Source organism: Sinohyriopsis cumingii, chromosome 14 (genome assembly GCF_028554795.1).
Source record: "Sinohyriopsis cumingii isolate HCF-2022 chromosome 14, ASM2855479v2, whole genome shotgun sequence".
Lineage (NCBI taxonomy): Eukaryota > Metazoa > Mollusca > Bivalvia > Unionida > Unionidae > Sinohyriopsis > Sinohyriopsis cumingii.
The window spans coordinates 64,063,588-64,076,905 of NC_142974.1; the positions used below are offsets into that span (position 1 = coordinate 64,063,588).

The window sequence follows — 13,318 nt, forward strand, 5'->3', positions numbered from 1 at the left end:
TTATTTTTAACATGTAATAATAAAATTAAAGGAGATTGTTCCGGACAGCAGTCGTTTCAATTTCTCATTAAAATCAAACTTGATTTAATATAAATCTTAAAATTTGTTTTTAACTGTTTCACATGATGATTTTGTACTTTATTCACTACAAATGACACTGCGTGCAAACTATATTAATATAATGTACCGAATTAGCAATGCCCCAGCCTGTAAAACGTCATTAGGTTATGAACTTTTTGATGGCCTGTTATGGGGAACAGGAACAAAATTATATTGATATTTACCCTTGTTATTTGCCTTTACAAAATCTGAAGCATTTTCATAAATTCTGAGAAAGAATTTCATTAGCTATCACACAATTGATCTGTTTAACCTTGCAACTGTCTTACTATCACTCGGCAAACCGGTACATCTGTACTTATCATTTTATTTAGATCTCAAATGTGTGCATTGTTACTTTACCTCATGTGCACATATACAAGATAAATGAATGATTGGATAAATGAATGATTGGATAAATGAATGATTGGATAAATGAATGAACAATATCTCAATTTTGCAACTATCTCTCTAATAAAAAAAAAAAGTCACAAATGAACCATGTGTATATAGCTGTGTTAACAAAGCACAACGGTAACTCGTGGGTTTAGCACCCGTCTATCTATACTAGCACTGCGATAGCGCCTGGGCCTCTCACCTCTAGAGATCCGGGTTCGATTCACCGCGCCGACATGTGCAAGGGTACTTGGTCACTTATCTAAACCCGGTAATTTTCCACGGGTTCTCATGTCATATTCAACCCCGACGAAAGACCACATTAAGCCATCAACTATGCAGTAGAGAATGCGTTGCTATTTGTGCAATGAACGTTCAATAATAAAGTTTAACACGTATATATATCCCTCTTTCTACGTACGCATATGTTCATCTCTCTGTATCATCATTCAACTATACAAATGCTCGTTTAAGTTTGCCATTTTGCATTTTTCTACGATGAATATAGCGTTTTATGAAAGGAAACCAATTTCTATTATTTAAATTAGATAAGGCTTGAATGATTGGTAATATTTACATTATGTGGCATTCAAATTATATAAGTAAGCAACCAATATCAATATGTAAACAAAGTTCTAGATCCAGTCAATTTGCCTGGAAAATCGGATTGTATTGACGGAAGAAACACTACAGGTGCAAACAGCAAAAGCATATCAATTCCATAGAATCATGGTTTATTCCTAGATATGTCATTCATGATGAACATAGTTAGTTTTCTGGTAAGTGATTAAATCCTATTGGACGTATAAGTAGCAAGCTATACTGACTTGTATCGATGATGTTTCTCTGTAGCAAGCTATACTGACTTGTATCGATGATGTTTCTCTGTAGCAAGCTATACTGACTTGTATCGATGATGTTTCTCTGTAGCAAGCTATACTGACTTGTATCGATGATGTTTCTCTGTAGCAAGCTATACTGACTTGTATCGATGATGTTTCTCTGTAGCAAGCTATACTGACTTGTATCGATGATGTTTCTCTGTAGCAGCCTATACTGACTTGTATCGATGATGTTTCTCTGTAGCAAGCTATACTGACTTGTATCGATGATGTTTCTCTGTAGCAAGCTATACTGACTTGTATCGATTATGTTTCTCTGTAGCAGCCTATACTGACTTGTATCGATGATGTTTCTCTGTAGCAAGCTATACTGACTTGTATCGATGATGTTTCTCTGTAGCAAGCTATACTGACTTGTATCGATGATGTTTCTCTGTAGCAAGCTATACTGACTTGTATCGATGATGTTTCTCTGTAGCAGCCTATACTGACTTGTATCGATGATGTTTCTCTGTAGCAAGCTATACTGACTTGTATCGATGATGTTTCTCTGTAGCAAGCTATACTGACTTGTATCGATGATGTTTCTCTGTAGCAAGCTATACTGACTTGTATCGATGATGTTTCTCTGTAGCAGCCTATACTGACTTGTATCGATGATGTTTCTCTGTAGCAGCCTATACTGATTTGTTTATGTAGATTGTATGTAGCAACCTAGAATGACTTGTTTATGAGATTTCTCTGTAACAAGTTATAAAGACTTTTGTTGATATTGCTTTGCTTCTCGCCAGCAAACAGACTTTCTGTTTCAGACACATTATGCTGTTATGCATGCGGAATGGAAAATAAGGAACGTAATGATAAAATAAATATAAGGCAGTCACCATCAAGTTTCTGTACGCATGTGTGAGTGTGAGTGTGTGTATGAGTGTATGTGTGTGTATATATATATATATATATATATATATATATATATATATATATATATATATATGTGTGTGTGTGTGTGTGTATAGTATCTGTATATATGTGTGTGTGTGTGTGTATATAGTATCTCTGTGTGTGTGTGTGTGTGTGTGTAGTATCTGTATATATGTGCGTGTGTGTGTGTGTATTATGCCATTTTAATTTGTAGCCCCAAATAAAGGATGCAATTAAAAAGCTAAAGAAGAACTTGAAAGTTTACAAGTTTATCTAAATCTGAACTACACTTCCATGTCAGGGTTGTACCATTTGCCATATTGCTGTATCATTTTCTTTTCAAATGCAAACTTCGGCTCCTTCGTACGCGTGTGCCATACAAGAACCTGTGAAAAGTCAAATGCAATAAGAATTCATCATAATTACATAAACCACTAATTTATTTGAGACAAAGAAAACAAAATGCAGTTCTTGCGAAATAAACTGTCTTTCTACCCAAGGTCTTACCGTAGAGTTCAAATAAGGTGTGAATGGAATTTTATAATATTTCGTCTCTCCTTGTTTAGTGGCCCGAGTCCATATGCTTGACTTCGAGTTTTATCGAGTGCCAAGCTTGTTTTATTTAATTGATATAATCGTCATTCTTTTATTGCGAAGGTTCACATAAAGACCTATATTCTGAATTGAGGAGTGGAAAATAAACCTCATATAATCGCCCGTTTTTTAATAGCTTTTGTGTTTGTAATAATCGGTATGTTCCTCAGACCATCTTAAACCTCTTATCGGACATTTTTAACAAGCTAGTTTTGTCCGTATGGACATGCGCGAGAGGAATATATTTTTTCTCTTTCTAATGGATCCTTTTTTTTTGGGGGGGGGCGATATATCAGGCATATAGCCCTATAATTCAGTTTCAGTGATATTTTCAAATATATCAAGACCTTGTGTGTTCACTCATCAGAAAAATGTATAAGATTTATATTACGGACTACTGGTCATGATCCATGGGTCACTGTTCCGAGGTCATTAGTTTATGGATGACGGTGGGAGTAGGTGTAATGAAACGAAATATAATATGATGCCGTTTAAAGTTAGCCAATATATAAAATCAGTTGGGATTATCAATGTCGAATTACAGACGTTGCTATAGTTTATTAATTACCATAAATCTTACATCAGTAATGCATGTTTGCACTAAAATGATTCTTACAAACGTATAAAACAAAATTTCGTTATTTAAACAGACAGACAAAATGGCAAGATCGGCTATGGTTTTCGCACTTATTCAAGACAACATGAAAAAGATTGATAATTGAACATTCTAAAAAAGAAGGCACCTGTTCATAATAAATTTGTTATGCATACAAAGTTGAGTTATAATATTTCCACAATCGTGTTATACACCGATGGATAATTATTGGAAATAGAAATAACGACCACACACATCAATACGCTGTGCACAAATATAATTTACCTCAGTACAATTGTTTGCCTTTGGTTCCAGATCATTATATGATATCCTGAGAAGCGTCAGAAAGCTCGTTTCGAGTATTCCCTGTTGCTGGTAATAGAACCTTGCTTTGGGATGCTCAAACAACAAACGGATATTGACTGCAAACCCGGCCATATCAATAGCGAACTTTCGACTACTGCCGTAGAATGACATAAATCCAACCACCTGGAAACAAAAAATTTCATGTACGACAGTATTGAAAAGGGAAAATAGAATAACAAATATGTAATCAAAGAAGAGAAAATAAGAAATATGTATGACATTAAAAACAAAAGGGACAAGAAAAACAAACGATAAACAAATATATAAATATCCAAGGAGACAAAATCTGTGTTTCTGTTTACAACATGTTTTAATGAGGCAATATGTCATGCTTGCACATGGACCTCAACATGTGTCAGACCATGATGCCATCGAATTTGTATAGAAAATACAATTAAATTAGATTTCATCTACAATCTAACATTAACTAAATAAACAGTTACTCACGAATCTCTCACGTGTGCTACTTAAGCTGGATGTATAAAATAAATTGTCGTGTCAGCTCTATTTTATATAACTTTAAGAACACTGTCGGGCTGATGGTAGAATTTTATATCATAAATTGACTACAGGAAAGGAAAAGGGTTTCTCAGTTAGAGGTCTGTACAAGTTTGGTAGTATTACCGCAGGCAGGTTCTCCGACTAAAACGTGGACTGTCATCCCTCATAAAAAAGATGTCTCAGCAATCATTATCGCTTCTCTGGTTTAGACATGGACTGTCATCCCTCAAGCCGGTTTGTTGATTGATACATGGTCTATATATTTTGCTGATCATGATGTCTCAGCAATTACTATTTCATCTCTAATTCTTACGTGGACTGTCATATCTCAGACCAATTACGTCAGTTCTCTGATTCCGACATTGTCTTGACATCTCTCTGGATTTTGCAAGCCGGTTCTCTTATTACGATAGGAGATATCACCCTCAAATTTAGGCATGGACTGTCATCCGTCTTACTTACACTGACTGGTTCTCAGATTCAAACAGGTCTATCATTCATCAGACCATGATGTCTCATCAATTAAAACTGATTGTCTTGTTTCGAATTGTACTGTCATCGCCCATATTTCTCGAGTTATCTGATTAAGACATGGTTTGGCATCCTTCAGGCTGTCAGTTGTCTCATTAAATCATGGACTATCATATTCAGACCAAGACCTGACCCGGCATTAAGTCGCTAATTATAAATACACATCAAAATGTTTCAAAAAATTATTTCTTGTAAATGTTTTTAGCTTTCACATTCACTCGGAAATTTTTTTGTTTTCTTTCTGTAACTGACTCGACGAAATGTTACGGTTTAAACGTTAACATCTTCGTTGTGATCATCATCATCATCTTGAACAACAGCAATAAATACAATAGTAATAACGACATGAAAGTACTATACAACTACTACTATTTACTATTCGTGTTGCTAATGCTTTTGCTACTTCATTCTTGTCCAATGTGTCTGTGATATCTGAAGATTAAGTTGCGCAGAAGCGACGGGTGTTCCAATGGCTATCCAGAAATGACATTAATTTGCTATTTTGACAGAACTCTGAAATAAGCATCAAGGAGAGAGAGAGAGAGTTACTTTTCCGTTGTCAACCATTGGTGCCTGGTACTTTGCACCTCTGAAACCAACAGGCCATACAGACACGTTCTTCGTATGCCGCATCTGAAATTCGGTGCAAATAAAATTTCAGTTTCTAACGTTTGATAAATGTATGTGATACACATGAATTCAGACAGACAGACAGATACAGATAAAGATTCCACTGTTGTCGTCAGTTCAGTCTATGTTGGCTAATTTGGTGTATCGGACTCATTGCTAGGACATTTACAGGTTTCAAGCTATTTCCTGAATTTGCTACTTTCTATCATATGTTATTTCAAACAAACATAAAAATTCTTAAAACGTCTTCCTTTATTAAATTCAATTTGCAGATTTGTTTTCTTGACAGCGCACCCGTGCGTAGACAAAAAGTCCTTTTCTGTCAGCCCATGAATATAACGTTTTCAAAGTTACATTATCCTATTGATGGATTTGAGCTTACTCAAATGTTTTCTTGTGGTAAACATTCGCAGTACATTTATGGGATGCGAAAAGGTACCACTAAATATCACAAGATGTAACAACATAAATATATTCTACATGGAAAACCAAAGTGTATCAGTTGTTCAGAAATCTTCAAGGCTAAATTTAATCATTGCAATGTAGGAACAAGAATAGCCACTCAACAAGAGCAGGCAATTTCAAAGTGACGCGAACGTTTTATCCGCCAATACTTTGCAATTTTTTAATTATAAAATATCGCCATAATTGACGAATCGCCGGAATAGCTCCTATCTGATTGCCTAATTGAGACTATATTAACATCTAGCAAGTCTCATTCCAAAATAAAACATGTAGTACAAAGCTTTGGTTTCCAAACTACTCACTAGACGTCGGTTTAACAATTTCAGTCCCTGCAAGAACTATCTAGCCCAGTTTATATCCTTTATTTTAGTCAAGTGGGTCGTTTGTGTGTTCAGTTGTAATAGAGAACAGGAGAGCACGTTTTGAATAAAGCACCAGTCATACTGGTTCAAGGGTTAACATCTCAATATTTTACTCACTAGATGGCGTTTTAACAATGCCACTGCCTGCTGGAACCATTTGACCTAATGATAAGCCTCCTTTTGAGTCAAGTGCGTCCTTTTTGAATTCAACTGTGAGATAAAGCAGATCTGCTGGGTCAAGGGTTAACATTTCTATATTTTCTGTAACGAAAATGCCTTCAACAAATTCCGTTAATGGATAGCTGACTACTGTACAAGAGAATTACAAGTATCAACTTGTGGTGGCAGTGGCAATTCGAGTGAACTGGGATCTCTGTCTGAGAGCAGCATATGTTTTCCCTGGCTACTAGGAATCACGGTACAACAATGGTCAGATCTCTAGCTAGTTTTATTGTTTGAGTGATAAACATAAAACGGGTTGAATGTCAGTGTCTGAATTTGAATTTGTGAACATTTCACAGAAACAAAAATTTCATTTATAAGATATGGTGAAATTCTTGTCTAAACGCAGCTGACAGTAAAGAAATTCTTTACAAATTCGGGTTTGTTATATTTCATACAAGCGTAATTTTTCATTGCTGTTACAAACTGCTTGTGCACTCACCAATCTAATGTATAACTTACCTCGTCGAAAATTCTAACATCATAGCTGTTATCATCATCGGCAAAATAGACTACGCCATGCGTCTTTCTTGGGTTCACATTTTCTCGAATCCATTGAATACCGAGATTTCTTTGATACCCAGCCTTCGTTTTTGTTTGTCCTATTGGATCTTTTCCGTTTAAGTGGACGTAAGGTACTCGACAGTGTTTCAAGAATCGTGTCACAAGATCTGATTTTGATTGGGAGTCCTCCACGACTATCCACCTCAAGAAATCTACATTGCGTAACGTATTTGATAGCATGGTAAGTTCTGATTTTTGCGAATTGCGGGTGTATGTTGGTGTAACCACAAATATTGTAGGCGTTTCTAGGTGTGGTGTTACATTACTCTTAAGATCGATATCGATTTCGTGTCGGTATGAACCAAAAGGATCATATTTGGCACTGTATGTCGCAGATCTGTACGAATCACAACTACATTCTGGCACAGGACTACACTGAAGAAGTTTCTTTAATTTAACATCTAGAAAGAGAAGAAAAAAAATACCATATTTTAATGAGTGAAAGTAATCCTGACATATGCAATTCACTGAAGCATGTCGGAAATAACTAAATAATGTTGGGATCGCGAAAAGGGAATGCTTCCTTATTGTTTATTGATCTAGCCATTGGCAAATATATAGTGTTTGAGTCTCTTCTATATTTCCCAATCACAGAAATAAATATGATTTATTCCTCTCTTAGGCACTAGACGATAGAACAGAAGATATTTAATTTGGTTTCAAAGATTTTTTGTTCTTTCCATTCCGGAAATTACAAAATCTAATCGTTTTAAACATATCGATTGATTATATCAAGACACGTCATAAAATGAAATGTATTTTAGAAGGATCCCCAAAATCATATCATAACAAAATCAGCTTCATATTTTAATAAAATCTAGTTATGCATTGTTTTCTCATTTACGGTTTATTGCTGCTTCAGTTCGTTATTACTTACAAAATAAACGCCTTGCTGTGTGAACTAGATAAGCATTAAATTCACATTAATAAGGTAGATATACACTGAACATTTATTATATATTTTTTGTATGGTCTACTATATTGTCGTTTGTAGGGAGACGGTCTCATAGACGCTGAAAGTATTTGACTTCTTTACTTATGTGACAGTAACAATGTATCAAGAAGGACCAACTACATCTTTAGATGAGTATAGCAGTGAATGGATCTGACGATGATTGTATCTCCAACTAGACCTTAATATGATTGTAACACCAAGTAGACCTTAAAATGATTGTATCACCAACTAGACCTTAATATGATTGTATCACCAAGTAGACCTTAAAATGATTGTATCACCAGCTAGACCTTAATATGATGGTATCTCCAACTAGACCTTATGACGAAGTATCACCAACTAGACCTTATGTTGATTGTATTACATGATAGACCTTAAGATGATAGCATCACCAACTAGATGATTGTATCACCAATTCGCCCTTAAGAAGATTGTATCACCAACTCGACCTTAAGATGAGTGTATCACCAACTAGACCTTAAGATGATTGTATTACCAACTAGACCTTAAGATGATTGTATCACCAACTAGACCTTAAGATGATTGTATCACCAACTAGACCTTAAGGCTATGGTATCACCAACTAGACCTTAAGATGACTGTATCACCAACAAGATGATTGTATCACCAACTCAACCTTAAGAAGATTGTATCACCAACTCGACCTTAAGATGACTGTATCACCAACTAGACCTTAAGATAATTGTATCACCAACGAGACCTTAAGATGATTGTATCACCTACTAGACCTTAAGATGATTGTATCACCAACTAGACCTTAAGATGATTGTATCACCAACTAGACCTTAAGATGATTGTATAACAAACTAGACCTTAAGATGATTGTATCACCAACTAGACCTTAAGATGTTGGTATCTCCAACTAGACCTCATGATGAAGTATCACCAGCTAGACCTTAAGATGACTGTATCACCAACTAGACCTTAAGATGATGGTATCTCCAACTAGGCCTTAAGATGATTGTATCACCAACTAGACCTTAACATGATTGTATTACCAACTAGATGATTGTATCACCAACTCGACCTTAAGAAGATTTTATCACTAACTCGACCTTAAGATGATTGTATCACCAACTCGACCTTAAGATGATTGTATCACCAACTAGACTTTAAGATGATTGTATCACCAACTAGATGATTGTATCACCAACTCGACCTTAAGATGATTGTATCACCAACTAGACTTTAAGATGATTGTATCACCAACTAGCCCTCAAGATGATGGTATCTCCAACTAGACCTTAAGATGATTGCATCACCAACTAGACCTTAAGATGATTGTATCACCAACTCGACCTTAAGATTATTGTATCACCAACTAGATTTTAAGATGACTGTATCACCAACTAGACCTTAAGATGATGGTATCTCCAACTAGACCTTAAGATGATTGTATCACCAACTAGACCTTAAGATGATTGTATTACCAACTAGACTTTAAGGCGATGGTATCACCAACTAGACCTTAAGATGATTGCATCACCAACTGAACTTTAAGATGATTACGGAACCAGATAGACCTTACACATGATTGTATCACCAACTAGATCTTAAGATGATGGTATCTCCAGCTAGACTAAATCATTGTAGCACAAGCTAGACCATAAGATGATTGTATCACTAAACAGACTTATAATGGTTGTATCACCAACTAGACCATAAGATGATTGTAATATCAACTACACCTTACAATACTTGTAAGTACCAACTAGATCTTAAAATGATTATGGTATCATCTCACCTTACGATACTTGTAACACTATCTAAAACTAGGATACTTGTAACACCAACTAGACCATAAGATGATTGTAATATCAACTACACCTTACAATACTTGTAAGTTTTACTAGACCATAAGATGATTGTAATATCAACTACACCTTACAATACTTGTAAGCACCAACTAGACTATAAGATGATTGTAATATCATCTCACCTTACGATACTTGTAACACTATCTAGAATTAGGATACTTGTAACACCAACTAGACCTTAAGATGTTTGTAACACAAGCTAGAGCCCAGGATGAATGTGTCTCGCGTTACATAACATCCTCACAGTGGTTTCGGAGACGTATATGAAACAATATTATATGTATGGTAGAAGCCTGATTGAAAAAAAAATTCTTGTATGATTTAGTTTTCAATTAGATAATAGAACGATTAGGTCGAATGGCTCTGGCTACCTACCAGAACGTTGCTGTAATGCTTGTTATCTTAGCTATGAAGATACATATCTAAATATTATCACTATTTGCTACATGCAAGAAATTGTACGTGCTACTTACATAGGTTAAAGGTAAATAATCCAATAAGAGCGAACAAAACAAACCTAGCTGTCCCTCTTGTCACAGAGATTTTCATTGTATACCACATATATCGCTGATTATCGCGATACCACATGTATCGATGTCATTCGTCCATTAACGCAACACATACATACACTTTACATTTTACCTGTATAAAACTCGGGATACATGGGTCTAGATTAATGTTGCTTTATTTCCGATTGCCCTTAAGACTGTTTTCAGTTTACTAACCTCGGGCAGTAATTAAAGTTTCAGCCAGTCATGACGGTTACTGTATATAGCAAAAATGTTAATATTTCCTTTTCAGGTGAATATCATATTTACATGTCCCAATCCCAACACACTAACCTGTTCAACCCTTTCACACAAAAACACGCTTATAAGCAAACCCACGTCGTTGCATGTTTTTTTCAGTGACTCTCTCTCTCTCTCTCTCTCTCTCTCTCTCTCTCGGATGTTTCAGAGTTAGCGGCTAAACATTGTATATCTGATATATACTTATAAAAGGTCATTTTGAACGTATTATCCATAACAAACTCTCCGTCTTAGCCAAGCAGAAATGTTGGAATAGTCAAGTTGCATATTGGCATAAAGGTCATTGACGTGATGCTATTTTCAGTGTATAAATATTCGAAGGAACAGTATATATTTTCTTTTTGCCACTTGTTTGCTACTTAATTAGATCCAAATAGTGTTGCACTAATGGAGAGAGAGATGGTGTTGTTGTTGTTGTTGGTGGTGGTGGTGGTGCCTTTCCAGATTCTTAGTCCAGTCTTATCCTTCTTTCTCATTCAACTATTTTGCTTCATTTGGGTGTGTGTGTGTGAGTTGACGCATTATTTATTGTGAAGTTTGTCCTGATATGAGAGTCTCAAAAAAACGTTGTAACTTCTCCCTACAACCAGGTTATTATACAGTTATACATTTCCAATCATCTGTTTTGAAATGGACTCTGTTCCATTGTGAATCATACAGAATATAAATTGTGTGTGTGTGTGTGTGTGTGTGTGTGTGTGTGTGTGTGTGAGAGAGAGAGAGAGAGAGAGAGAGAAGAACCAATGCGATCAATATCAAATCGTATAAGGTCATTCAAACTTGAGAAAGTTAAACAAGTCAAGTAACAGAACACACAAATCGTGTTTTTTTTTTTAATGCCAATATCCTTGCGATTCGTGGCAATAACCTACACTATCTACTTGTGTATAACATATGATGCTTAATCATTGACTTGGATATAATCGAGATTATTATGCCGATGTGTACCACTGGCAGTAGTCAGTCCATATCTTGTAAAATGATACTCCAGCTTAAGAAGAAACGTTTTACTTTATCATTGGCAATGGCACGTACAAAGGAAACAGCGAGAAAGTCCACCGGAGGAAAGGCTTTGAGAAAGCAATTGGCAACCAAGGCTGCTCGTAATAGCGCACAGTAACTTTATCTCAAGAGAAAAGTAAGGAATCGATGGGAAAATTATACGAAAGTATAAAAATATACAAAGAAGATATACAAATTTGCAGAGAAAGGAAATATAGAATGTGCATTCTACTCACGAGCAATAGAAGCAAGAAAATATGGCGGTTGTCCACATTTCAATAAGAAACGATGAAAATTAGTTCAAGACAAAAAGAATTGAGACAAACGAAGGGTCATTCTTTGAATGTTATAATCAGGAGGATACCCAAGACATGAGGAATATACCGAGGGAAAGAGTACTTGCTACAACAATTGTAATAATAGCTTTGAAAATCAGAAACCCAGACATCTTAAAACAAATCTCCTCTATAAGTATGAAAGGATACGAGGGATAAATAATACGACCCAGAGGGAACTTGCTGTATTGAGAATGTAACATTTCTTGAGAGACAGTAGTAGTAAGAACACCGGTAACACTCATAAAAAGCCTACAGGAGAACTTCGTTTATCCGACATTCCTATGGAGATACCTCTTTAGACGGCACGGTCCACCGGTTGGAAAATAATTTTGGCGTAAAAGTGGAAAAATCAAGATTGGTGACCGACCCAGGATTTTCGATACAAATACAACCGGATTTTAATACTTGAAATTGAAAAGACAAAACTTCGAGGAATTAAAAGGGCTCTCTATCTACATGGATTTTTGACAAACGCATGGAATAAGAGTAGTGAAAGGGGGCACCCTACGTACAATGGGAATTAGCATTACAGGGACCCCTGGGTCAATCTACGTACAATGGAAATTTAACATGGAGAAAAATCGTGGGTCAATCTACGTACAAGGGGAATTAACATGGGAATAAATCGTGGGTCACTCTACGTACAAGGGGAATTTAACATGGCAATAAATCGTGGGTCACTCTACGTACAAGGGGAATTTAACATGGGATTTATTTTTTTTTTAAAAAAAATTTTTAAAAAAGGGGTAGGCAATGGAAAGGCTATCTCTTTTCGAGATATATGGCTGGCCCTGAAAAGGGCTTTTGGTTTATGTTAATATGCCCTTAACATAAAGGGCATTTGCGACATCTTCTTTTCCTCAAACTTCGTCTTACAGCAGGGCCATACATCAGAGTCCTCTTGAGGCAACCTTGTCTCTCTATATAGACTCTTCTTATCCACAGACTGCTGTTGGTCCTGTGGACAACGGTCCACTTGGATCGGACATACATGAGCATGTCCGTCCTGAACATCATTGTTGACACAAGGGTTGAAGATTCAACGTCGGTCCACATGTTGAGGCTCCGAGAATAGGTGAATCAATGCAGTGAACTGCGCTTATTTATAGGGACAGAAAGGATTGAAACGGATTGAGTTCATTTACCAATCCGAACACGCGTTACAGAATTCAGTCAGCTCGCATCCAATCCGAAGAGAGCAGTCTGTGACGTCACGTAGTCAATATAGATTCGCTAGCGCTTGTGTGCAGTCAATCTATGCGACAGTGATTCAACATGACGGAAACTC

General features: G+C 36.0%; 1 protein-coding gene across 1 annotated transcript in view; it reads right to left on the bottom strand.

The window, feature by feature from the left end:
- Positions 1-2,511: 2,511 nt before the first annotated feature.
- LOC149784007 (galactosylgalactosylxylosylprotein 3-beta-glucuronosyltransferase 2-like) overlaps positions 2,512-13,318 on the bottom strand; it is a 47,337-nt gene continuing 36,530 nt past the window's right edge. Inside the window, exons 2-5 of the mRNA XM_089933192.1 lie at positions 6,987-7,489; positions 5,395-5,478; positions 3,733-3,936; positions 2,512-2,644 (exon numbers count right to left, since the gene is read on the bottom strand). Of these exons, the coding sequence (XP_089789318.1) occupies positions 2,543-2,644; positions 3,733-3,936; positions 5,395-5,478; positions 6,987-7,268 (672 nt within the window). The 5' untranslated portion in view covers positions 7,269-7,489 and the 3' untranslated portion in view covers positions 2,512-2,542. The remainder of the gene's footprint in view (positions 2,645-3,732; positions 3,937-5,394; positions 5,479-6,986; positions 7,490-13,318) is intronic.